Source organism: Podarcis cretensis (genome assembly GCF_951804945.1).
Source record: "Podarcis cretensis genome assembly, chromosome: 13".
Lineage (NCBI taxonomy): Eukaryota > Metazoa > Chordata > Lepidosauria > Squamata > Lacertidae > Podarcis > Podarcis cretensis.
Genome location: NC_137182.1, coordinates 27,632,390 through 27,658,106, shown reverse-complemented (window position 1 = coordinate 27,658,106; position 25,717 = coordinate 27,632,390). Strand labels below are relative to the sequence as shown.

The 25,717-nt window shown below is 46.2% G+C and overlaps 1 protein-coding gene across 2 annotated transcripts; it reads left to right on the top strand.

The window, feature by feature from the left end:
* Positions 1 to 4,666: 4,666 nt before the first annotated feature.
* Positions 4,667 to 22,507, top strand: CDC6 (cell division cycle 6). Of its 2 annotated transcripts, none has more exons than XM_079948793.1 (12): positions 4,667 to 4,790; positions 6,771 to 6,956; positions 7,954 to 8,214; positions 9,061 to 9,260; positions 10,185 to 10,360; positions 11,073 to 11,179; positions 12,238 to 12,377; positions 13,331 to 13,431; positions 16,450 to 16,514; positions 17,552 to 17,769; positions 18,747 to 18,887; positions 21,370 to 22,507. In XM_079948793.1, the coding sequence occupies exons 2-12, from the start codon at positions 6,779 to 6,781 to the stop codon at positions 21,454 to 21,456; spliced, it is 1,674 nt and encodes a 557-aa protein (XP_079804919.1). In that variant the 5' UTR covers positions 4,667 to 4,790; positions 6,771 to 6,778; the 3' UTR covers positions 21,457 to 22,507. The 2 variants fall into 2 exon arrangements, with proteins under 2 accessions (XP_079804919.1, XP_079804918.1); XM_079948792.1 differs by having other exon boundaries at positions 4,747 to 4,828.
* The last annotated feature ends 3,210 nt before the right edge of the window (positions 22,508 to 25,717 follow it).

Below are 25,717 nucleotides of genomic sequence, written 5' to 3'. Positions count from 1 at the left end.
TGAACAAAGATTCAGGAATGATGATCAAGATACCAGTTTTGATTTCATTTCCACAGCTGTCCCTATTGATAAGTGTTTTTTTTCCAGGATTAGCTGCAAGAAAATGCATAGTGGCCTGATTTGCACATCATATTAAACCATAGTTAAAATAAACTGTGGTTTAATGTGAACATGCAGTGTGCTACTAGGCACTGCTGAAGTTGCGGGTGGTTTGCTCCTGCACTCCTGGTGTTGTCGAAACCCACAACCTTGATTTACTTTACTCCAAACCACCAATGATTGGTAATCAAGGTTTGTTCCTGGCTTACCGCTTGCGGGGTAGGTTCAGACATAACACTAAGCCATCATTTTAAACCGTAATTTTAACTATGGCTTAATATGGAAAATATGGACAAGACCAATCTTAAGAGTGTAATGCCGGTTGCAGCTTTTGGGCCTCATCTGCCTGGTTTCCTGAAATGGTTGCCTTACAGATTTGGATGCTGGTTGATAGAACATAGCAGCACAATGCAGACATGCAGGAGCCTCTATGTTGTAAAGCTGTGAAAGACACACATGCTCCCAAGAATAACTGTACGATATTGGAGATGCAAATTCAGAGGACTGGCTGCCTACAGCTCTGAATCAGTAGTACTGTGTGTGCCATTATTCCATGGAAGTACAGGAGATGCTTACATGTCCTGGTGCAGAACTCTGTTTTCTGAGAATGGACCTGGACCATTTTTGGGGAGTCAAAAATGGTTCTAGTCCTTTGTAGCCAACAAGAGGTGCTTGAAAACGTGTGGGCAGTGCCTAGTGGAGTATTACCCAGTGGAACAGCTGGATAAGCTTACTGGCGGTCAAGGGAAAGAGAAGCCTTCATTGTTCTGTGTGGTTCATTGACACTAACGCATGACTGGCAGCATTAGAAATAGAAAATGGGGCAGAAACAGAATCATGCAAATTGGCTAAATTTGTATAATAGGTTGTAGAATTCCACATTTCTTGGTATAGGATTTGAGTTATCTTGGCTCAGTTCTTGTGCGTGCACCCAGCCCTTCTCTCACTAGTCTTCCATTGTAACTGAAGTGTGAAACTGCATGAGTGTGCCAGGGCAGAGGCTGTTGTGGAGGGTGCAACACGCCCATTGTTGAATAGCAAGTTTTCAGAGTTTCACTCACTGTGCCTTATCCTGAGGTGGCTCCCATTGGGGGTTTGTGTGTGTGGGATATTGGTCAATCTTCCGTATCTTGCAAGCTTATATGCACTCTGTATCCTATGTTAAGCTTTGGTTTAACAGTATCATTACTGTTAAGTGAAGAAACACTACTGAGAGCCACTTCTTGTGGTTTCAAGAACTAGAATTTTGGTCTCTTGCACTGTTACTTTGTTTCAAGTCTACCCTTTGCCTTTAAGATAAAACTCTCCTTTCGTTTGCCCCATCACCTTTGCTTTGCTTTTGTAAAGGTTTTGAAAAGCTTCATCTAGACTGCCTGCAAGTGAAGAATCCCAGGATTCTTGAGTCGTTTGCTGTGAGCAGAATCATGTGAGGCATCTTTCTCTGTGAGGGTTATAACAATCTTACACAATTTGCTTATCCCATTACAAGATAAGCAACTGTGTTCTTGATGTGGCATTTGGAGAAACCCTTGGTGTTTTTTAAAACCTTCGGTTTGGTGTTTGTTTGTTTTTTGCCGTTAAAATGGTCAGAATGCTTTGAGAGAGTCTTAAATTCCATGAACTGTGAGCTATCACAATAAGCACAGACGGTTTCGGTATTCCTGTATGAATGGAGTACGTGATCAGTTTTTATACTAAGCATCCCTCTTCCTGAATTTATTTCCTAATGGGAGCTCCAAAGAGCAATTCCTGCCAGTTTCCTCTAAGGCTTATTTGCAGAGGGCAGTAGTTTAAGATTTGAGTTAGCAGCAGCAGCAGCAGCAGCAGCAGCAGCAGCTGTATGCCCCCGTTTCACAAAACTGCTGGTAGAGGGCTTGTGAGAAGGGTTAGTGAGTAACTGTGCTACAATACATACCCTGAGACTTCCAGTACAGCACTGTATCCTGCCCACTCTGCAGAGCATGTTTGTTTTCAAGGTCAGCTCCTCTCCCTCCTAAATCCACATCATTCATCATACAGTAATCCTATCTTTGTTTTTAATGGGGAAATGACTAGTCCTCGTCATTTCCGTAGAGATGAGGGTTTAACACATGAAGGTAGTATCTGGGTGAAGCCTCTTGAGAGGCCGGTTGAAGAGAGGGTGGAGGGATTTTACTCTTGCTCCCAACCTACTATGTTTGATAGTGCCTCCTTCTCTTTTACTATTTCAATACTTTGCAAGACACTGTACCTGACCCACAGTAAGTGGTGCTGTCTTTACTAAAATTGTAACTGCGTCTGCTGATGCAGAATTGAGTCTGTGTCCATGATCTAATAAATTAATCAAATACAAACAGTGGTTTGCATAATTTGTTCTCTGCCTTCAAGATGCATATTGCTAATTGAACGTGTAGAGCATGGGTAAGCACAATGAAGCTTTATTTTTTTATATTGACATCTTTCTCTGTTGTGTGGACTCAAGGCTACTTGAAGTTTCACAAATATCTGACCAAAACCCTTCAGAATTTCCAAGCACTATGTTAGATATGGGTGCCTTGAAAGAAGCAAAGGAAGGGAAACAAACATATTTGCTTCCCATTCACTGCCACCTAGCCCTTTTCTCCCACAGGCCAGGGTTCTGATTCCCACTCAATGACCTAGTCTCTCAGGCTATCCTACCTCACAGGGTTGCTGTGAGGATAAAATAGAGAGGGATGAAAACCTTATACACCACCTTGAGCTCCCTGGAGGAAAGGCAGATATAGATAACAAAATACACGTATTTCTTACACAGTACACCTCATTCTAGTTCCATTCTTTCTCCCCCCCCCTCACACACACACAAACACACACACCCGCTTGAAATGTGAGAATCTGAACAGAAATACCCCAAGGCCTCAAAAGCGTACCTAGGAGTTGGTGAAACCGGCCATGCTGAGGGCGTAAAAATGGTCTATCAGACTCTGGAATTATGTATACGTGTGTGGCAACACAATGGCTCTATTGTGACGGAGATCAAACATGGGAGACGCTTCCCATCCTCACACCGTGGCCCAAAGTTGTGCAAACTTTTCATCCTTCTCGACCTCACTCTGGAAGCTTTGTGTACTTGGGTCACATAAAATGTAGTAAATTCTAATGTGGCTATAATGGTATTTTTGTGGGGTGGGTTGCATATACAACTCCTTGCTAATGGCACAAGGGATCCCAGGTGTGCCTCTGCAAGACCTGGACTGCACCCTTTCTTTCTATAAAAGCTATTTAAGAGGAAAGGAGTAAGTCCAGATTGAAGCTGCTGTGCAAGATTGTTTAGGGCTCGTTCACCAAGCTGCTTTCCTGACTGTTCAATTGGTCTTAAAGGGCTACTGTGAGGAGAGAAGGAATTCGAAGCAACTCAGTAAGGAGATAGAACCAGGGTGACGTGCCTGTCTTAATTCCTTCTGCTCCGTTTCTTAGGTGGCCCTCAATTATGCTATTGCAATTGAAATACAAAGCAACTATTACTCCACCTTTAGTGTACTGTAATCTAGTCAGTAGTGGGACGCAGGTGGCGCTGTGGGTTAAAGCCTCAGCGCCTAGGGCTTGCCAATCGAAAGGTCGGCAGGTTCGAATCCCTGCGGCGGGGTGCGCTCCCGCTGCTCGGTCCCAGCGCCTGCCAACCTAGCAGTTCGAAAGCACCTCCGGGTGCAAGTAGATAAATAGGGACCGCTTACCAGCGGGAAGGTAAACGGCGTTTCCGTGTGCGGCTCTGGCTCTGGCTCTGGCCAGAGCAGCGATGTCACGCTGGCCACGTGACCCGGAAGTGTCTCCGGACAGCGCTGGCCCCTGGCCTCTTAAGTGAGACGGGTGCACAACCCTAGAGTCTGTCAAGACTGGCCCGTACGGGCAGGGGTACCTTTACCTTTACCTTTAATCTAGTCAGTGCTATGCAGCGCACAGAAATGTATTCCTTTTTTTTATAATAATTTTTATTAGTTTCCTATCCCTCATTTGGAGAAAACGTTTCATGTGCCTCACCGACCACAGAAGAGGGCTTAGTAGTCTATCTTTAAAAGTATTACTTGCTTTGCTCTTCCATAAGCCGTGGAATTCAAGAAAGCCGCAGCCACGGAAAGCCTCGGAAGTGTTCGTCTGCATTCCCAGCCTGCAAAAAACGCCGCTCACGCATTTCCGGACTACATATCCCAGCGTGCTCCTCCCAATATCTCGCTTCGATTTTGCAGCAATGCTTTCTGGGGATTGTAGTCCACTGATGGGGGGAAGAGCTTTGAGGGCGGGGGAGATAAAAGGCTTTATCAGAAGAAGCCGCTTTGGAAGCCCCGCCCAGAGCGCGAGATCAACGTTCCAAAATCAAACCGGAAGTTGGGTCCCCTGCGCGCTGCTTCGCCCCTCGGCAGGAGGAAGCGGGGGGGGGGGGGGGGACAACATCAGGTCCTTATAGGAGGAGCCCGAGCGATGCGGGAAAGAAGGCGATTGGCTGGAACGCGCAGGGCGGTTGCGGCGGGATGTAGTTGGGCAGACGGAAGGTTTCAGGTTTGGCGCGGAGAGCGGCGATTGGCTGGGCGGGTCCGGCGCGCGCGCTCCGGGGAACCAATGGGTGGACCGGGGCCGGTTGGCCACGCGCGGGCAGGCGGAGTCACTTCATTCAGTCAAGCGGGTTGGTTGCGAGAAGAAGCTTCGCGCCCCTTTGGCTCCGCAGGTTCGGGTTGACGGTAGGTGCGCATGTTGGCGCGCGAAAGAGGCTCTGCCTGTAAAGAGGCGCTTGGAGCAGAGAGGGGCTTCGTGGGGGGCTGAGGGGAGGCGAAGCGGTTATTGCCGCTGTTATCAATGAATTAAGGAAATTGTTAAAAGGGAAAGGGCAGGAAAAAAGGGGGGTTCGTCTGTGAGACGTCTCGCTGGAAAGGCTTTTTGGGCGCTTTGGCCCTAAGGACGCGCTCGCCAAGGAGCAGGATCCGCTCAAATGTGCTTCTGAGGGGCGTGAGACCCACCTGGCTCACTTTGGGGAAGAGTCATTTAGAGCGGTAAAGCGCTAGTGGGGATATTAAAACATCTCCCCTGAATCTACTCCCATTCAAACTCAAAAGCCCTCTGCTTCCTCCCCGCCCCCGCCCCCCGGCCGCAATAAAAAGCCGGGAGATCTGATCACATATCTCATGGGCAACCTCGTCCTTCAGTGTGGCTCTTGGAGACTGGCCGAAAGTTACTGAAGAGTTGTTGTTTTTTTTCATGGCTGGGTGTGGGTTTGAAATTGCATTTCATTTCATCAGCAAGTGGAAACCTCCTCCCTCCCCCGGCCTTCCTAATTCTGAAAGGAAGGCAGGAGAGTGTAGAGAAAAACAGGAAACTCTGGCATCAGAATTTACTGCCAGGCCCTTTTAAGGAATGGATACTAAGGGCTTTTCTTATTTGCCACCTTCTAACTTTGTTCCAGAACTGGTTGTTTAAAACAGTTAGAACAAATGTGTGGTGTATAAGCCTATCCGTTTGGTAGCTGCCCTCACCCCATTGTGGAGCTCTCCCACAGTAGGCATTTCGTAATGCTAGCCTCAGCATTTATTGGAAGCCTGTAAAACTGCTTGGTAGCCTTGGGGGGAGGGGTGTCAGAGTTAAGTTGGAAAGCAATAAGAAAGTTCTACTAAATTAGATAAAGTTCTGTGTTGCTAGCTTTTGTGTTTTTGTTCTGTCAGACAGAACTTCCATGTTCAACATCTTTGTATGTCAGAAGACAGAAACAAAGAAAGAGTGGCATTATATACTGCTTGCATGATGTCCAGAAGCTTCTACCTGGCTGTCACTGGAAGCAGAGTTCCAGGCTAGATGGATCTTTGGTCTAATCCATTGTGGATTTTTATTTTTAGGGAATCCATTAGGGGCACTAATAATATTTCAAAAATTATTAATAGGCCACCATTTGGGGGCATAAAGCAATAGGTGGCTCACACATAATAATAAAAAAAATAGTACAGATTCAAATTACTTAGGTAGCAGTATTAATAATTTATAATTAATAATTTAAAAACATAGGCTACAGTACTTAAAACAGATAAAGCAAAATCAGTCTTAGGGTTGTTTTTAATTATCACTATAAAAAGAAAAGAGAACAACAGTGTTGCCACAAAATGAGTAAAACGAGGCAGGTTGGGGTGAGTATGTTTAACACAGTACGCCTCTGCTCCTGGAACAGAGAGCAAGGATACAGCAGGAATTTGGGTTTGGAACTATTTCAGCCAACAATTTTTATGTTAGGTGGTGGGCAGGTTTATCACCTTGACAGTCGTCAATGTTTAACCTTGAGCTTACCTTCAAGGTATAGGAATGGGTGAGAGGGGCATGTTGTGAACAAAGGATGGGAAATAAAGAGCTTGTGCTGAGGTGAGCATGATTAATCATTAGGGGCAAGGGCGTCTGGGGATAGTGAATAACTTGCTAAAAAGAGAGGTGTGGGTTCATAGACCTGTATGGGAGCCTAGCCCCTTAAGCCCAAATGTAAGACAAGCTGTTTTTGGTGAATAAGGAGGGGAAAATACTCTGTTCCAATCAGGTCTTTATTTTGTTGTTCACCTAGCGGGAGGAAAGGCATTGCTGGGGGACAGGATAATTGTAACTGTTAGAGACTATTTGTGAAATTTAAAAGTGTGTGAGTGCGCACATGCACACTTAAATGTCTTTCATTTGCTCTCTTTGGCCTCCAGTGTCCATCATGCCTTGTACCAGATCTCAGTCTGAAAGCCAGAGCACCATCAAATTCCCAAAGCGGAAATCGATTAGGAGATGTCACAAACCTATAGAGAATGAGGAGGCTTCAAAACTGGACACAAGTCCACTGTCGGTTTCACCCCAGAAGCAGGTCTTGCCTCTCAGCCCACGTAAACGGCTTGGTGAGTTGCCTTTCTCTTCATCAAACCAAAATATCCTAACACATTCTTATATAGAAAGCCTGCTCAGCCATCCCGCTTGGCACTAAACCAGCTGTATTTTAAGCTGTATTTTAATTAACTGTTGTTGTTTTCCTATTACGTTTTACTGTAATTTATATTTGGTGTTAGTCACCCTGAGCCTGGCCCTGGCCAGGGAGGGCGGGGTATAAATAAAATTTATTATTATTATTATTATTATTATTATTATTATTAAATGGGACTTCATGGGATTAATGAATGCTAAGTGATGCCAAGATTTTCTCAGATTGAACACCAGAGTTAAGGACACAGGAAAAGCTGCCTTATACAGCTTCAGGCCATGTACCTCAGTATTGTCAACACTGACTGGTAGTGGCTGCTGGGTTTTGGAAGGGTCCTACCTGGAGTTAGTGAGTGGAATAGGGACTATTTTTTTCTTGCAAAGCATCTGGTCTATTTCCCATGAAGGCTAACTCGAAAGATAAAAAGTAATTCATGGGCAGGCCTGTTTGTGTACTGCTGAAGAGTCTGTGCTTGAAATAATTGCTCTGCTCAATAGTATTCCTACAGACAGGCTTATCTGCAAAGATTGAAGTGGTTATTTGTATTCTAAACCCAGCATTTGGAGTTTTTGCAGTAGCAAGTCAGAACAAGTAGGGTTGATGCAGTAAGTGTACATTGCAAAGGGTCCAGAGGGAAGGAGCAGGCAGAGCGCAGCAACACTTCTCTGAATAAGGGGGCATTTGACAGGCCCTGTGCTTGTGCTTTTCCTAAATGATGCCTATGATAATAAGAGCTCTGAAACTTTAAATGAAATAACAAAAGGCATCTTAAAGACATCATGTTGCATGGCAGACATGAACTCTGGTAAAATAGAGGGCAGTCTTTTACATCTGGGTTCTTGTCTGTATTTCACATTCATTTTCTTCTGCTGCTGCTTTCTTCTAAACTTGGCATGGTGTGTCTTTGTTTCCCACAGGAGATGACAATCTCTGCAATGTCACCCAGTTGCTGCCTTGCTCCCCGAGTAAGCAGGGTAAAAAAGAGAATAGCTTTCCACCCACTTCTCCCAAGGGCCGGGCTTTACTCTTCAGCGAGCGTTCAACCCCCAAATCTCCAACTAAGGGCAGCAGTTTGGTTCCCTCTCCCTTTCGTGGTGGTCAAGAAACCCCTAATGCTTCACCACAGCATCGCCACCCAAGGAAAGAACTGGTGTGTACTCGTCTCTTTAAGCAAGAAGGTATGTAATAGCATTGTGTATGGTGGAAGAACTGGGTACTACATCTTCTGCGGTTGCTTGGATTTTTAAAAACGGGTTTATAAAGAATTCAGTCTCTTAAGACCTCAGAATCCAAGGCTAGTTCACTGTTATTCCCACAAAATGAGAAAACTTAAGGCATGGCTGTGTCATAAATTCAAAATGGTTTTCAGACTTTTTCAATTGTTACATTACCCGCAGGCAAGACCCGCTGTGGTTCCATGGAAGGGGTTGGAATATTTCTCACCATTCTCAGCAACCTCATAAAATTACAGTTCCTAGGATGCTTTGAGGGGAGCCAAGGAATAAAAACCATTGAAATTTGTGGTTTAGCTGTGATCACAGAGGGGCTTGACATACTGCCTTTCATCTTTAGTCATTTATTGCTGGTCAGAATATTGCAAGTAAGTTTTATTAGCAACGTTAATGTTAGAATGGCGTCCCTTCTTGAACATTCTTATTTGATTCTTATGTCGACAATCGTAACAACTACAGGCAGTGTTCAAAAAAGCAAGGCAATACATCAGTAGTATAAAACAGAGCAGTACAAGACTCATTTGAATAGGCAAGGGTCTATTTAGTCGAGCAATCTGCTTTCAACTGCAGCAAGCTGCAATGATAGAACAGCTCGATAAAAGGAACTTTTAAAAAGAGACAGTAAAAGTAATTTTTCATTTATTGTAATAGGCCTCTTCCTAAATCCAGTTTTTTTTTGTCTACTGTTGTGTCTCTTAGAAGAGAGTTGTACAATTGGTATTTGTATAGTTTTTGTTAGGTATATTGAGGTGTTTTATTTGTTCTAAACCTGTCTTCATTTTGTTTATACAGGCACCTGTTACCAGCAGGCAAAGAGTCTCCTGCACACGGCCGTTCCGGACCAGCTGCATGCAAGGGAGAAAGAGACAGGTGTTCTGCACAGATTCCTGAGAGAGCATGTCTCTAGGGAGATCCCAGGAAGCCTTTATATCTCTGGAGCTCCAGGCACTGGGAAAACTGCCTGCCTCAACAGGGCCCTGATGGACTTAAAGGTAAAACTGCTGGATTTGAATTTGGACGTTGGTCCTCTTTCAGACTTTTGCTATGAAACATAATGCAGGAAGAAGCATTGCCCAGCTCTGACAAATGGCATTTAACATTATATGATACAGCTTTGGGTCTACTCTTCTTTCAGAATTCTCCCATATGCCATTAGGTGTGGGAGAACTATGTGAATTCAGAGCCCAGTGAGAAGCTTTTCCTGCAATCACTCTCCCAATTCCCATAAAAGACTTTTTGCCTGTATATCTTACACTTTTAATATTCCAAAACAAGGTTGAGGAAGCTTTACTGTGGTTTGTATTTGGCCAGCAAATCATATCCCTGGTTTAAGATGGGTATAGGAACCTTGGTTTTGTGCTAACTAAAGTTTGGTGTGGTATCTGAATTGACAAACCATAGGGACAACCACTGCTTTGTTTCCAAAAGTAGGAGTGAACTGAGGAAGTGCTGAAGAAGTGGGGAAATGAAATCAGACAAACAACCCTAAACCGTAGCTTAGCTGAACATTTGGATGCTCAAACTGATATGAGTTTTAAGCTACGGTTGACACAGACCATGCTTTGGTGTGCTGCCTGAATTGAAAATACGTTGCCCCTACAAGATATATGTGAACACATGGCTATTCCATGGATTTCAAGGACCTGCCTTTCCAGGGCGGTATGCTTATAATTTGTGCCTGATGGGGGCAGCTTAGCAGTTTTGCCTAAGAGAGTATATTTGACCATCCCTCGTGCTGGATTATTGGTCCCCCAGGCACAAGAAAGTGGCCTCCTGTAATTTCCTGTCCTCCACAGTTTCCTTGCAGGTACTTCTGCTCAGTGATGGTCTGTGGAATTGCTGTCTTTTTGTTGCACTACTTGTACTCTATTGCAAAGTTTGATCTGCTCTAAAACACTCCTTTGTCTCCCTGGCAGACGGAGCTTGCTGGGTGTCAGATCATAGTCCTAAACTGCATGGCTCTGAGAAGCTCCCAGGCTGTGTTCCCAGCAATGGCTGGACAATTGGGCCAGGCTGGAGCAGACAAAGCAGCCAGGGGTGACGTGATCAGAAGGCTGGTGAAACGGTTGACATCAGAAAGTGCACCCATGGTGTAAGTACAAGTCCTTTGTGGTGGGAGGGGGGCATCCTTAAAACTAGCCAGTTTTGAGCAGGTCTGTCATAGGATAGCCATAACCTCTTTTGGACAGGCATCCTCACATCACTGTTGTGTTTTGAGTGGCAAGACACATTTTGTACTATAAACCTTTCATAAAAGCCTGTTAATGAAGTTTTGAGAAATATGGGTTTAGTGTGAAAGGTCATTCTAGTACTTCAACAGCTATAATATTTAAAACCTATTATACTGGGCACTTTCTCTTTGCTGTGCACTTGGTGCAGTATATGTGGCTGAGCTGTAAACCTTGCTGTCAGAGAGAGTTTAGCAGTGTCAATCTAAAAGCCCCTATTTTGATAACAGACTGGGGGGCGGGGACACTTAGTCTTTTGGATAATGGTAAATTTAATTCTGGACCTAAGAATTTGAGAGATCAATTCAGTCTTCTGCAGGGCTAGAAACATTTACTACTTTTTCTTTTTTAAAAAGAAGCTAGTGATTATAATTTGAAATATTTTATTCTACCCTGCCTAAATAGCATAGGGTATCTGGCAGGATAGGTGCAGTTTCAGTCCTGTGCCAAGGATGCCATGGGACTACCTGCATTTGATGAGTGTTTGGATGCTGCGACAGTGTGGCAGAAAAGATGTTCTTACCGCAGCACATTGCTGGGGTGGTGTTCACGTGCTCATGTCTTTCATCTTCACAGTTTGGTTGTGTTAGATGAGATGGATCAGCTGGACAGCAAAGGGCAGGATGTGTTGTACACGATGTTTGAGTGGCCTTCCCTCCCCAACTCCCGGCTCGTTCTCATTGGTGAGTTAATGACGCCCAATCCTATGTTTCAGGGGAGAGGAGAGCATGACTTCAGGACTGGCATTGTGGGGTGGGTGGCACAATTGGAAATCTTCAAGCACCCACACACTGCCAGCCACAGTACCCTCGCTCCTGCTGCTGTCCTTCCCATTCACCACTTGTACGCCTGTCCTCTCTCTGTGGCCCAGAAGACACAAGTGTCTGGAAAGCAGGAGCAAGCCACCACCATCCTAGTCACCTGTCTGAACCCACTAGTTGGAGGCAAGGATTTTACACAGACTCGGCCCATTTTTGCTATATGAATATGGTATGGTGAAGGCAACAAGGCCAGTGAAGGCAGAGGGAGGAGGAACAACAGGAGGCAGTGAGGAGCATGTGGACCTGCTGAGGACATTTGGCCTGAAGGCCTCCCCAAACCAGATCAGGCACTTGCTCCAGTAGGATTGTATGCCACTGCCCACCTCACTCCCTTTGGTGGAGGAATGAGTTATTCGTAAATTGGTTCAGTGCATCCTTTGACAGAAATAGAACATCCAAAGGGAGACGGGAAAGCCACCTGGGCGAGTTCCCTGTACAAAATGCAGGACCACCCACCCACCAGCCTTCCACTGACCAGCCTGTGGGATACAGACCAATGGCTGAGCAATTGCCGGAAACCCAGGAGCTCCAGGTGGCTTAATGGAACATGCAAGTTTATCACAGCATGCCACAAGAAAGTTCCTAATTCTTAAGCTTCTATATGAGGTCTACACTTTTCTGTCATATTCATTGGCTAGGCGTTGATGGAATATAAGGTCTTTTCATGAACTTATTTTGTGAGTCCGTGTGGTTCCTCAAATGCAGAGGGAAGGTATGTGGAGCTGTATTTCAGACAGCAGGTGCAAGGTCAGCATTCTAGGTGAACACTGCAAGCTGTATGTGAATTCTTGGTTTTGTTGTGTCGTCTCCTATTTTAAGAGGCAAGCTATGTGAGTGGGAAGCTATGGGGTAAGAAGGATAGAAAGGTATAGAAGGATAGAAATTGGATGTCTCCAAGGCCTCTATCTTCTCATTGGTAGGGATAGCCAATGCTCTGGACCTCACAGATCGCATCCTGCCCCGCTTGCAAGCCCGTCCCAAGTGCAGGCCACAGCTCCTAAACTTCCCCCCGTACAACAAAGACCAGCTTGCCTCCATCCTCCAGGAACGCCTTAAGCAGGTAAGATCTCAGAAGCTGAGTTCCAAAATTCCTGTCCTGTCCTGTTGCTGCTGTTGTTGTTGTTGTAAAATTTTTATTCTGCTTTTCATCCAAAGATCCCAGGACGGTTTGCAACAGAAAAATACAAAATGAGAATACAAAATACACCTAAATGACTTGCAGAAGGCACAATCACTTCTGCTTTGGAACCCTGCTAAATTTGTTATTATCTTAACATGCAAAATATATACCTCTCCTGTGCCTTGGCACTAGGGGCGCTTTCCAGGTTCCCTGCATTTGAGAACCAGCCCACTTTCTCCCTCTTGCAAGATCGAGGAGCAGTGGCTACTATGTAAAGTGAAGGAAGGCACAGAATGCTAGTAATTTGGTGGGAAATGAGATGCTGCTATGCCATAAACAGATTTACACCGTATAAAAGAGTGAAACAGTGGTGTTTTGTTTTTAAAGATAAAAATGGCAATTGAGTAATAAGAGGGTCCAAACCTGTGGATCAGGGAAAGCTTGGGCAAAAAGGGACAATGTATTTACAAGACATCTGAAACCAACTGATGGATGATGACCTTGAACGTGGCCTGGTAGCAGATCGCCAGTCAATTAAATTCCCTCCGTTTTGGTGCAATACATGCACATCCAGGGGCTCCACGCAGCCCTCTTGGCAGCAGCATGCTGACATTGTATTTACTGATAAATCAGTCCTAGCCTGCCCTTTGCTCTCCATGTCTCTATGCCACTTCCTGGTGGCAACAAATAAGGTCGGAAGTTGGGGGGGTGGGGATTAAAGACTGTAAGTTGGACAAAACAAAGAGTTATTGGGCTGTTACAAAGGAGCTGCCTTTACACATGCCCCCAAAACCCTTTTGGTATTTTTTTTTTACTGAATCCAGGAAAATGTCGCGCAGCAGAGCTTCCAAGATTTCTCTTGCAGCTCCTGTTTTCTTCTCCCTGTCCCTTAGGTGTCAGGGGAGCAGGTGCTGGACCACGCCGCCATCCAGTTCTGTGCTCGGAAAGTCTCTGCTGTCTCTGGGGATGCGCGCAAAGCTCTGGACATCTGCAGGTGAAGAATATATAGCACTCTTAAAAACCCGAGCTAATTACAGCGCATGTGGGATGTGATTTAAAGCTTCATTATGCTGTTTGGTCCCCCTGCCTGGGAGGTGGAGGGAGAGAGCGAGAGCGGGGGAGAGCCCTCATGCCTTTGTGGTGAGAGGGGAGGGTGCTTCCTGTTCCTGGCTGTGTTAATGTCTGGAACCGTTCACAGCCCATTACCTATGAAGGGTGAGAGGAATTGGTCCTCCCTGCTGCGATTATAGATTGGTTAATTACATTTGGATTGCAAAAGGCTCTCATTAACAGTTCTCAAGCAGACATCTTTATGGTGCTTAGAAGCACTTCCTTTTCCTTTGCAAGTTGGCTTTACGGGAGTTGCTTCCTGCCTTCCTTGACCTTGCCCAGGCATTTGCTTGGTGGCTGCCTCTTCCTCTGTTTGACTCACCTTTTTTTTGGGGGGGGGGATAAAAACATGTACTTCAGCACAGGCTGATGATAGACGTGACCCCTTGGCAGAAGGAAGGGCATGGCTGTTACTTTTCAGGGATGTTGGCACAGATCTTTCTTGCGTGTGTGTGGAATAGGGTTTAGCTGCTCATAGGTTTGGAAAAAGGAAACGAGACTGTGGTAGGATCCTCCCTGCCAGACCTCAGAGGTTGGCTCATCAGCCCGTTTGGGAGGAAACAGCGGCCGTCTTTCTTGGGCCCAACATATATGATGTCCGGCTGCCTGTGTGTGTGTTTCACTTTATGGTGCTTCCCTTTCTTTCCATTTGTTGACAATGACAACTAATCCAATATGCACTGGCAGACCAGCGACTAGGAGCGGCTGCCAGGACCACATAACACCAGTCCTAAAAGAAGTACATGACTCCCAGTACATTTTCGAGCACAATTCAAAGTGCTGCTGCTGACCTTTAAAGCCCTAAACGGCCTCGGTCCTGTATACCTGAGGGAGTGTCTCCACCCCCATCGTTCTGCCCGGTCACTGAGGTCCAGCTCCAAGGGCCTTCCGGCGGTTCCCTCACTGCAAGTAGTAAAGTTACAGGGAACCAGGCCGAGGGTCTTTTCGGTAGTGGCACCCTCCCTGTGGAATGCCCTCCTATCAGATGTCAAGGAGATAAACAATTATACACCTTTCTGAAGACATCTGAAGGTAGCCCTGCATCGGGAAGTTTTTAATGTCTGATGTTTCATTACGTTTTTTATATTCCGTTGGAAGCCACCCAGAGTGGCTGGGGCAACCCAGTCAGATGGGCAAGGTATAAGTTGTTGTTGTTTATTATGCTCTTCTCCCAACACCCTCCAGCTAGGCCTGTTAGATTCCCACCTTTGCAATTTTGTAAGAGGCAGATTATCCTTCCACGCATTAAAATTTGCCCCTGAATAATTTTGTAAAATACTGAAAACTAGTAGGAGAAATACATGAATTGATTAAAGTTGATACAAAACCTATCAAACAACAGATTCCAGGGGAGCATTTAGCCAATGTTAAGAGCCCATTGAATTTAATGGGAGCATTAAATATATTCTCTTTGCCTAAAATAAATGAAAACTAGAAGAGTTTAATTTGCCCCCCTTCCCTTTGACGTATGGCAAAGCGGGTACACTTAAAAAAAAAATCAACAAAAAGATGTCCCAAAAAAGTTCAGCAACTTTGACCTTAAAAAAAATGTTGGGAATATGGCAACCCTAGTTAGGGTATATGTCCAAACATCTTTAGTTTTGGCTAAGTTTTGTTAAGTTTTGTTTGGCTAAGCTAAGTCTGATTTGAGTATTTGTCAACTTAAACAGAGATTTAGCCGTGGGGTGCCCAAATTAGACAGTGGTTGGCACTGGGGCTTCGGGTTGAGAACTGCCTCCAGCATCGCTTCCACTACAACAAATAGAGCGTTAGTCTCATTAAGAGGCAAGATTGTAATGAGCTCCCATTAATGGGCCATGCATGTGCCACTCCAGGTCTCCCATGTGTGGGGGTGGGGGGGTTGCTTGCATAGTTTTCCCTCTTGTGACTTTTCAACACTGCTTTGAGAGCAGGATTGGGGTGAGAAAGACAGAACAGCCACATGGTATGATAAAATTACGGGCTGGTTAGGTACCTTGTTATGACAGCAGACAAAAGCCTAGAAACACAGTCTTTCTGGACTGTTGATTTTTGTTGATGGGTCAGGAGCCATAACCGGTTACATCCAGGCACAGTCTCTTCTCTTCTTCTCTCTCTCAATCTTTTTGGGCAACTGCTTTTGGAAGATAAGCTTAATCAAACCATTTGCTCCCTATCTCCATAGCTGTAAAGGGATGGGGAAGCGGGACAAAATAAGGAAACTCAAGCGCTAGTCCTTAAAATGCTAGTTTCTTACAAATGAGCCGCCAGAATGGAAATGGGAGGAGCCTAACGGAGCTGCTGGAATGGGCCAGGGGAGGTTGGCTTGGCATATGCTCCACCTGTCATGGAACTCCAACTCCCAGAAACCCTCGCCAGCCTGGCCAGTGGTCAGGGATGATGGGTGGTATAGTGTTCAGCAACCTCTGGAGGACCACAGGTTAAGCTGCTCCTGGAATGGGCCCTGCTTTCCATGCCTCCCACTGTTGCAGCCTGCTGGATTATCTGCTGCCAGATGGGAGATGATGATCACTATGGCTATCATTACTATTACTATTATTAATAATATTTAAAAGTGGTGGTTTTTTTTAATCGTACAAAATAAAGTGGAAAAAGTGCTTTTTCATATATATTAAATATTGAGCCAACTATATTCTGTATAATCTCGTTCCAAATATCAATATATTTGTCCAAACAAACATGTGTCTATAAGCAGTCTGTTCCTATGTTGCGAGTGCTGCCCTGTCTTCCATCCATCGATTCAAGGGGAATAGATGAGAACTGAAGGATGGATAGCCCAATGGAACTGGTCTTTCAGTGGACAACCTAATGAGAAAATCTGGAGTAGCCCTGTGTTGGGGATTGATAAAAAGCATTAGCAGGGAACTAACGCCTTTGTCTGAAATGTTACTCTTGTCCTTAGGAGGGCCATTGAAATTGTGGAGTCAGATGTGAAGAGTCAAACTGTGCTTAAACTGCTGCCTGCCTGTAAGTAGCTTTCCTCCCCACTCTTCCCCCTGAGCAGGTCCTAGGCTGCTGTGCAGTGCTGTCATGTTTCATTAAATGCTTTCCTGACCCTAGTTGGTAGCGTTTCTTCCCAGGGACTTGTTCAGGCCTTGCTGAGGGATGTGGGGGGCAGCGGTGAAGGGAGACAGAGAGGAATGTGCAGCTGGCTGGTACGGGAAAAATGTTCTCCCTTCCAGCAGTCAGCCCTGCAGAGGGAGGCAAACACCTGCTCCTTGTCTTTCCTGCACTGGCTTTAAGTGTAACTTGAGCAGTGCAAATGCAGGTGTGAAGCTACTACTACGTCCAGGGAGCGGGAAAACAAGCGATTTCGGTTTTCAAAGCATCTCCCCAAATGAACTGAAAATGTGAGCAGCTTAGGGACGTTGTACTCTGAATGTGTAGTGTTGCAATTGCTTTGGGTCCACCTTGCCTCATCTTTCTCATTTGCTGTAATGTATAAATGGTGTGAACATCTGTTACTTCTGCTTTGGAATGAGCAGGATGGAGAGCAGAGACACCGTTTTAAGTCTGTGTTAGGCAAGTTGGTCTGGGTCTGGTCATTTCCTGAGTATGAGACTGCCTGGGAACTCTAGCTATGTCACTTTGAGCTCTTTGGCCCAAAGGCAGCATATAAACACAAGAAGAGTGTATACATTACAGTGGTACCTCGGGTTAAATACTTAATTCGTTACGGAGGTCCATTCTTAACCTGAAACTGTTCTTAACCTGAAGCACCACTTTAGCTAATGGCACCTTATGGTGCCGCGCCGCTGGAGCACGATTTCTGTTCTCATCCTGAAGCAAAGTTCTTAACCCGAGGTAATATTTTTGGGTTAGTGGAGTCTGTAACCTGAAGCGTATGTAACTCGAGGTACCACTGTGCAATAATCATATGGGAATGAAGCTTTGCTTTTTGAAGATACAACCCATGCCAGGACCCTCCTATTGAGCTCTACCTGCACTGCCTTACTCTTCATTCAGCTGCTCACTGTCGTCTTTCTGACATCTCCCGTCCTCAGGCAAATCCTCTTCTAAGCCAGCCACAGACTCAGCAGTACCCCAGCGGGTGGGACTGGCCCACGTATCCCGGGTGATCTCTGATGTGTACGGTGACCGTTTGGCCTCAGGTGTAGGCCGTGCCGATGCCAATACCTTTCCCTTGCAGCAGAAAATCTTGGTCTGTTCTTTGCTGCTCTTAACCAGGCAACAGAAAACCAAAGAGGTGACGCTGGGAAAGGTGAGTGTGCAGATTCTCTCTGCCCCCCAACCTCTTCAAATTGCCACTGCTAGTGTATTATGTCACTCTTACTTGGCAAGGGGCTTTGCTTTGCAGCATAAGAGTTCGTCTCTTAAAACCAGAGTCCTTGGGAGCACAAAGGAAGAAGTGCACAAGTAGTTTCTCTGAGTCCTACCATGGACCCACTTAAAAATGTTTGGCTGTTTATGCGGGACGTGCAGTACACAAAGAACTAGAGTCCCCCAAAAAAACCTTCAAGGGAATTGGCTCCATCTGCCTCTCTCTTCCTCTCCTCTTACGTCTCCCGTCCTTGTTTTTTGTTTGTTTGTTTTTTAAAGCCATGGGAGTTAATGAGAACTGTTTGCTTACAGAAGTAAGTTTTATGTATGAACGGAGTGGAAGATGACGGCTTGGACTGAATGTCTTTTAGTATTTTTTGGGTGCCTCATAGGCTACATGCATTGCACCCTAAAAGCCTCTGTCTTGTCTTTGAGTATTATTCTACCCATCCTAAACTACTGTGGGGTGGAAGGGATTTGTGTCTCTCCACCATCAAGTCAGTCTGGATAGCTCACTCGGTTAGAGCATGGTGCTGATAACACCATGGTTGCAGATTTGATACTTGTATGGGACAGCTGCATATTCCTGCATTTCAGGGGATTGGACTAGATGGTCCTCGGGGGTCCCTTCCAGCTCTGTGATCTGCCCCCCCCACTAGGTGTGGAAGTATAGATTGTAGTAGCAGTGCTCATATGCCAGAGGTGTGGAGCAGCACTTGTGTGCTGCTTTGCCAGCAACTTTGGCTGGGCTGTGCAGGATATAAACAGGAGACCTATTATTCAGTTAGAAGTCACAAAGAGGGATCTAGCTAGCCCGGGGCACTTGGAGGAAGCCATAGAGAGCAAGTTGCATTATGCACACTTTTCTGTTTCCTCTACTCAAAAACACTGTGTTTTTTCAATGGCACTTCCTCCTAGCTGCATGAGGCCTACAGCAAGGTTTGCCGCAAGCAGAAAGTAGGAGCTGTTGGCCAATCAGAATGCCTGTCGCTTTCGGCTCTCCTGGAATCCAGAGGCATTGTGGGCTTGAAGAAGACTAAAGAAGTGCGTCTGACTAAGGTACTACTGCAGACCTACTTTTGCTATGGCCTGGACTCCAGCAGGGGTGGCGAGGGCAGTATCCAAGGTCCCCTTCACCTCTTAGAAGGGGCCATAATCTGATGGTGGGACATGTGTTCTGCATGCTGAAGGACCCATGTTTAATCTCATCATCTCTAACTAAAAGAATCTCAATGCAAGGAGAGAGCCGCCACCACTCAGAAAGGACTGTACTATGGTAGATGATCCCAATAGTACCACTCCATATGGGGCTGCTGAATATATTTGATGGGGCAGTTTGCTAGTAAACATCAGAACTAAATTGTGTGCCGAGATCTGAAAATTTTTGTGTCCCTCAGCAAATAAACCTTGGAGAAAGGGGTGTGTGCTTTGCCGTGGAAATGCATGGCATTGGAATTAGCCCCCTGCCTTTTAAAGTGGTTTTACATTTATTTAGATCAGTGTTTCCCAAACCTGGGTCTCCAGCTTGTTTTTGGACTACAATTCCCATCATCCCTAGCTAGCAGGACTAGTGGTCAAGGATGATAGGAACTGTAGTCCAAAAACAGCTGGAGACCCAAGTTTGGGAAACACAGATTTAGATTAAGAATATACTCTCCCTAATGACTCAGTGTGCAGCGTTTCCTTATTTCATTGGTCCTCAGCAAAGTCACTGGAAACATGTTGATTCCACCACTCCAGTATAGTGGAAGAAATAACACTGAGCAGTGATTATTTGCCCCAGCGGTTCATGGTCCCAGCCTCCTATGGAAAACTTCGGGTGCCAGGCTGCTATGATGCCTGAAAATTCACTGCTGGCTTCCTTAAATGCATCTGTCTCCCTCCTCAGCCTGCCTTAGCTGTGTTGGTGGGAAAACTGCCGCATCTTTCTTGTTCTCCTTTGTTTTAGCTCTGTGGGAGAGCCACAGTGCACAGCCCCTCCTGTCAGTCTGATGAAAGAGGCTGCACCCTTCTATAGGAGGGAGAAGTGTAGAAATAATGGAGAATTAAATGTCAGCATTCTTGCACATAGGTGTGCCCAAAGGGAAGCAGAAGTGCAAAACCCAGAGGTTCCTTGCCAGGTCAGTTGACAGGAGCGAGCCAACAGAAATTTGCACTGAGTAAGCTGGAGATAACTTTATTAGCAAGACAGGATCTGCACAGGAGTTTCAGGCCTAATGATCACAACAACTGCCCCCATGAAGCAGAAGCCAAGACTAAAGGCCCCTGCTTCCCCACAGCCAGCAGTGTCTCCTCTTCTTCAGAGTTTTTTCCAAGCAATCAGAGACTCCCCACTTCATGCCTCCTTGTTCTGGAAGGCCAATGGGGAGGGGAGCTTGTTGCAGTGAGAGAGAGAGACACCCATGCCTCTTCACAAGCCTGACCCACCTCTGCCTCTTGGCCTCCCTCCTCTCCAGCTTCAGCTTCTGCCTCTGATTCTGGACTGCTCTCTGCCACCAACTCTCTCAGCTCACTAAGACCTGTTACCTCTTCACCTTCTGAAACCTCCTCTTCCCTCTGACCACTCAGCATTGTCCCACCATCACTCCCCAGGCTCTGAATTCTCTTCCCTTGGGGGTTCCCCAGATGGGTTCCTTCCACCACTCCTCTGCGTCCAACCAATCCCTGACATCAGTTAATCTGCCTGTGTAAGATCTGCCACCACCAGTGCAGCTGTGAAAAGACTCAGGAGCACCACAGGGCACTTTTGGGGCGCCATTAGCTCTGCTGCACAGAGATAATGGAGGTCCCCCTGCTATCCTGTCCCCCCAAAACCTTAGCCCTGAGCTAAGTAAGTTTCGAAAAGGTGGGGAATGCCTGCAGCAGGATGGCATTTTATCTATGCAAACAATGGGAATCCTTCTGTGGAGCGAGGAGCTGTCAAGAGAAGAAGCCGTGATGGCTGAATTTTGTTTGATGGCCAAAATTGGTTTGTTCTGCAGCTTGAGGAAGAAAGCAAGTGCTGGATGAAGGAAGTATAAAGATACAAGACACCCATTGTACCTGATGGTTTTGGGCCTCCTCCCTCTGCCCACAAATGTTCCACTTTCCACCTAGTGGCACAGCAATGAAACTGCTAGCACATTTGCAAAGCTATGCAGGGCCTAGTATGCTTTCAGATTGGATGGCAGACTGTGTTGAGATTCTTGCCTTGCAGGGGTTGGACTAGATGGTCCCTCAGGTCTCCCTTCAAATCCTTTGATTTTACGACCTTGGGAATTGGCAATGGGGGAATCCCATGACAGGTTGTGAAATTCTGCAAGAGTCACCATACAATTTAGCTGTCGTTGCAATGCGGGATTTGGGCACTGGGTGGAAGCGGAGCTGTTTGGATGGCATTGTGTATAGCAGGTGTGCCTGCATTCTCTCTCCTCATCTTCCCATTACGGAGGCCTAGTGATTTCCAGCGTCCTTGGAGTGGCCTCCTGTAGAGACCGTGCTTTTTTGCAACGATGGATGCTGACTACCAGTTTTCCAGCCTGACAAATCCTTTTCTTCCCAGGTCTTCCTGAAGATAGAAGAGAAGGACGTGGAACATGCCCTCAAGGATGGAGTTTTAGTTGGAAGCATCCTGGCCGAGGGGATTTAAGAGTTCTTGCTCTCACCTCCTTTCTTGCACAGAATGTTCCTAACTTAATGGACCGTAACTTCTTGCCGGAAACATTTCATGAGGCATATCAGTGGGTGGACGATTATGATTATCCCTACTCCTCCCCCCACCCCACCCCCTGCCCCAGCAGCATCAGTGTTATAAAGATGCCCTGTCTATTTTTCCAGTGGGTGTTTTTTAAACTTCAAGGTATCCTAAGCAATGGGTGGAATGGAGCTGACTCAGTTAATTTTTAGGAGCTGGACTTCCACCCTTCGCCTAGGTATGTCCCCTTTCCTGCACTTCCTGTTTTCTTTTTATGAATCCCGGAGGGAGAAACACACGCCAGCGGTGTTAACATCTCCCCCCCCCCCCGCCACCCGCCCTCCACCTGCACACATACTGGGGCTGCTTGTGTCACTCCTGGGGCGTCTGCCTGTCTTAAGCACCCAAGATGAAAGAGGATGAAGGCTGTCAGCAAGAGAGCCCATTTGCCAGAAACAAAAACCATTAACGTCACAGGAGGAAATAAGGAGGCAGCAGCTTCTCTCGCAGGCTCCTTTGAAGTCAAGGCTGTTTCCGCGAAGCAGATGTCAGTCATGCTGAGGCTTAGCATCTCAGGAGCTGCAGTGGGGCTTAGCGAGCGAAAGAGAGGCACACAAACCTGAAGTCTCCAAGCGTCTTAACATTTATGAACTGTGGATGCAGCCTTAGAGCTGGAACTGGTTGCGGCCTGGGGCAAAGAGCTGGTCTGTTTCGTTTCTGAGCCACTTCTGCGAACTGCCGGCTGCTTAGTTTGATGCCTTTGTGTGGAACTCAAAATTCTTATAGTTAACATGAAATGCTGCCCCTCCCTCTTTGAGTGGCTTGCAGCCCTGGTGAGGGAAATTTCAGAACGTCTCTTTCCCACCCCACCCCGTGAGTTTATAGTATTTGGGATGTACTGAAATGCGTATTTACAGCCAGATGTTTGTTTTTTTAAAAAACAGATGGAGTATATTCCCATTGTTTTTTAAAGTTTTTATAGATTAAAACAGTCTTGATTATGGTTTTGATGTGTGGCGTGTGCGTTTTGTTTAGTTGGGGCTCAGATTCACAACTTTGTGTGTTGGTTCCTTTAAGGCAACGAGGTGGCGCAGATTCCCTTGCATAGGATTCCTAAGTTGCATCCTTCGTGTCGTGTGGTGCGTTGCTTTCCCCTGTAAGTGAGGGAGCACCCAGTGTTAATCTCTTGTCCATTAGAGCAGGGCTGCAATCGTGTTTCAAGTATCTTCAAGCAGCAACCGCTCAAGATTTGCTATACACAAGGGTGCACGTTTGGGGGTGGTAATTATACATTGGCATTCATCTAGAAATGCAACAAGCCCTGCGGATTGTGGTTTAGTGCTCACTAGGCTCTTGTCATGTGTTGCCTTGAATGTCACGTCACAATGTACTTGCAAGTAGTGCTTTTACGCATTCCGTATGCTGCCCTTGTCTTTTTCCAGATTTGTGCTTGCATTCAGCATCTGTTGCAGTTGGTTCTGTCTGACTTTTGTGTGTGACAAAATATTAGGAGCATTCACCCCTTTGCAAATATTCTAGTTAGCCCAAGTATGGTTGAACTGCCAAGGACCTTCAATTTTATCCATATTGTCCCCTAAGTTTCCATGCTGCCCAGTACCCTAGTTTGCGGAACTTTGCTTACAGCTGAGTGGCAGAAAAACCGGGAGACGTACTACATGCATTTTTTGTATTTTTTTGGCAAGTCAGAGTGGCTTTGGCAACTTGCTTGTTCAAACACAGCAGAGTGGGTTGACTTGACCCATCTGCAGCCCTGATGGCTGGCTCCTGTAAACCACAATGGCATCGGGTGTTAAAAATCCGTGACAGTGTTAAGAGAAACCAGCCCAGTAATAAAAAGGGGGGGGGGGTGAGTGGGATTTTGTGGCTCTGTCTCCTAGTCTAACCCTTAGGTGGTTAACCCTTTGCAATACCCTCTGGAATAAACTGCTCAGGCCCATCGCCACCAAAGTTCAGTATTGCTAACCTGCGAGATTCCCAATTGTCTTCCCCCTCCAGTTTTAATAGCTGTGCTGTCCTTCATAGGGCCTAGAGAACCACACCGAGACTTTGGGCTCCTAACATTGTTAGTAAAGGAAGACTGTGCACCACGGCAAGCCAGCTTTCAAAGAGTTAAAGGCCTAGAGCATTCACGGCTAATAGAAAGCAGGCTTTGGGAAGGATTGAGAGCAGATGGGCAGCTGCATTTTAAATCATATTTTGCTAGCTACCAGGACCTTGAAAGCGAGACAGCGCTTCATACAGCATGGGCATCTATTCTCCACCCCAGGGCTGTATGTATTTTGAGTGAAAAGAAAGCGGGGTGGGGAGAGTCGGCAGATAAACAACGTGATGTTTTCTCCATCTGGAATTCATGTTTTCAGTCTATAGGGTTGGGAGTGGATAGGGAAAAGATAGATGAGAGGTGCCCCCACAGACTTGAATAAACGTTAGCAGGGAGTGTTAGCTAGGGGAGAGGAGCACATAGGTACAGTGAAGGCCCACTTTCTGGGAGAGACTTAATTTTCTAGTGACTTCTGAGGACATGTTCAAATGTTTTTGCTGTGGGGCAGGGGGGAGTGTTTTTCTGCAAGATAATTTAACACATGGCCAGTGTTTGAAGTAATAAGGGACGTGGGTGGCACTGTGGGTTAAACCACAGAGCCTAGGACTTGCCCATCAGAAGGTAGGCGGTTCGAATCCATGTGATGGGGTGAGCTCCCGTTGCTCGGTCCCTGCTCCTTCCAACCTAGCAGTTCGAAAGCATGTCAAAGTGCAAGTAGATAAATAGGTACCGCTCCAGCGGGAAGGTAAACGCTGTTTCCATGTGCTGCTCTGGTTCGCCAGAAGCGGCTTAGTCATGCTGGCCACATGACCCGGAAGCTGTACGCCGGCTCCCTCGGCCAATAAAGCGAGATGAGCGCCACAACCCCAGAGTCGGCCACGACTGGACCTAATGGTCAGGGGTCCCTTTACTTTTACCTTTAGTTTTTGAAATTAGCCAGGCTCATTTTGCAACTGGTGCGGGTCCAACTGTGACCACCTCTGGTTGCCAGGCTGGCGACTGACATCTCCATCTAGCTAATCTCTTCAGCATTTTTAAGCAGGGGAGCTTATTCACTGCATTTATATCCCACCTTTTTCTCCAAAGAGTGCATGGTTCACACACACATACCCTCCTCAGTTAATCCTACAATGACCCTTTGAGGTAGGTTAAGCTAAGAGGCAGTGACTGGCCCAAGGTCACCCAGTGAGCTTCATGACTTGAGTGGGGATTTGAACCCTGGTCTCCCAGGTCCTAGTCTGACACCACTATACCGCAGGGCTTCCTAAGTACTTCTGCTATGGAGCAGCTATATCAATTAACTAGGCAAATAAATATGGGGAAAGGAAAATGTCACTTAGAGAAGAATCTTAACTTTTTTGTGTTTGGCTCTTTACTCTCAAGGCATTTGCATGATTAAGCTTTCATGGAAAACATTGAAACTCCCAACTCTGTTGCAGTGTGTCTGCCCACATCAAGAGACAGAAATCTCCCTGGAAAATTAATTGCAGTGGAAACCAAAGCAGGTCTTCCCCACAAACCCTGGATGGGGTGGTTTTGCTTCTGTCCACTTTCTGCTTGTTTTCTGGGAACAAGGTAGCAAGTGGGATCTTCATCTCTCTCTCTCCCTCTCCTCTCTCCCCCCCCCCACTCCCTGCATCCAAAGCCCTTAATTGGGTTCTGAATCACATCAGCTTGCTTTGATCTCTCAGCCGGTTCCCACACAGCCTCAAGAACAGCCTCATCAGCAGTTTCTAATGAGCAGGCCGTTGGTCTTCTCAGGCCCGTCTTCCCTGGTAATGAAGCAGCGAAAAAGAAATCCGGGGCTCAGACATGTCTCTGGCCGTAGCCTCGGCAATCCAAGTGTAAAGTTTGGAGCGACTCCGTGTCCCCCTTATCGGAAGGTAGCAGACAGAAATGAGGTTGCTCTGAATTCCTCCTACCTTGGTTTACAGCTGCTGCTGTTGTGCGCTGCGTCGTTCATGCGAGGTCAAGCCCTCCTGCTCTGCCTTAATCCAGAATAAATGCCCATCGCCCAATTATTTGCTCCCAACCCAATAATTTACATGAGATTCTTCAGCCTACTCAAAACGCATGCGTGGAGATTTGGAAGAAGGGAGAGATGCTGCCTTATCATTTATTACCCTTCCTGTGAGTACGACAAGGAGGTTAAAG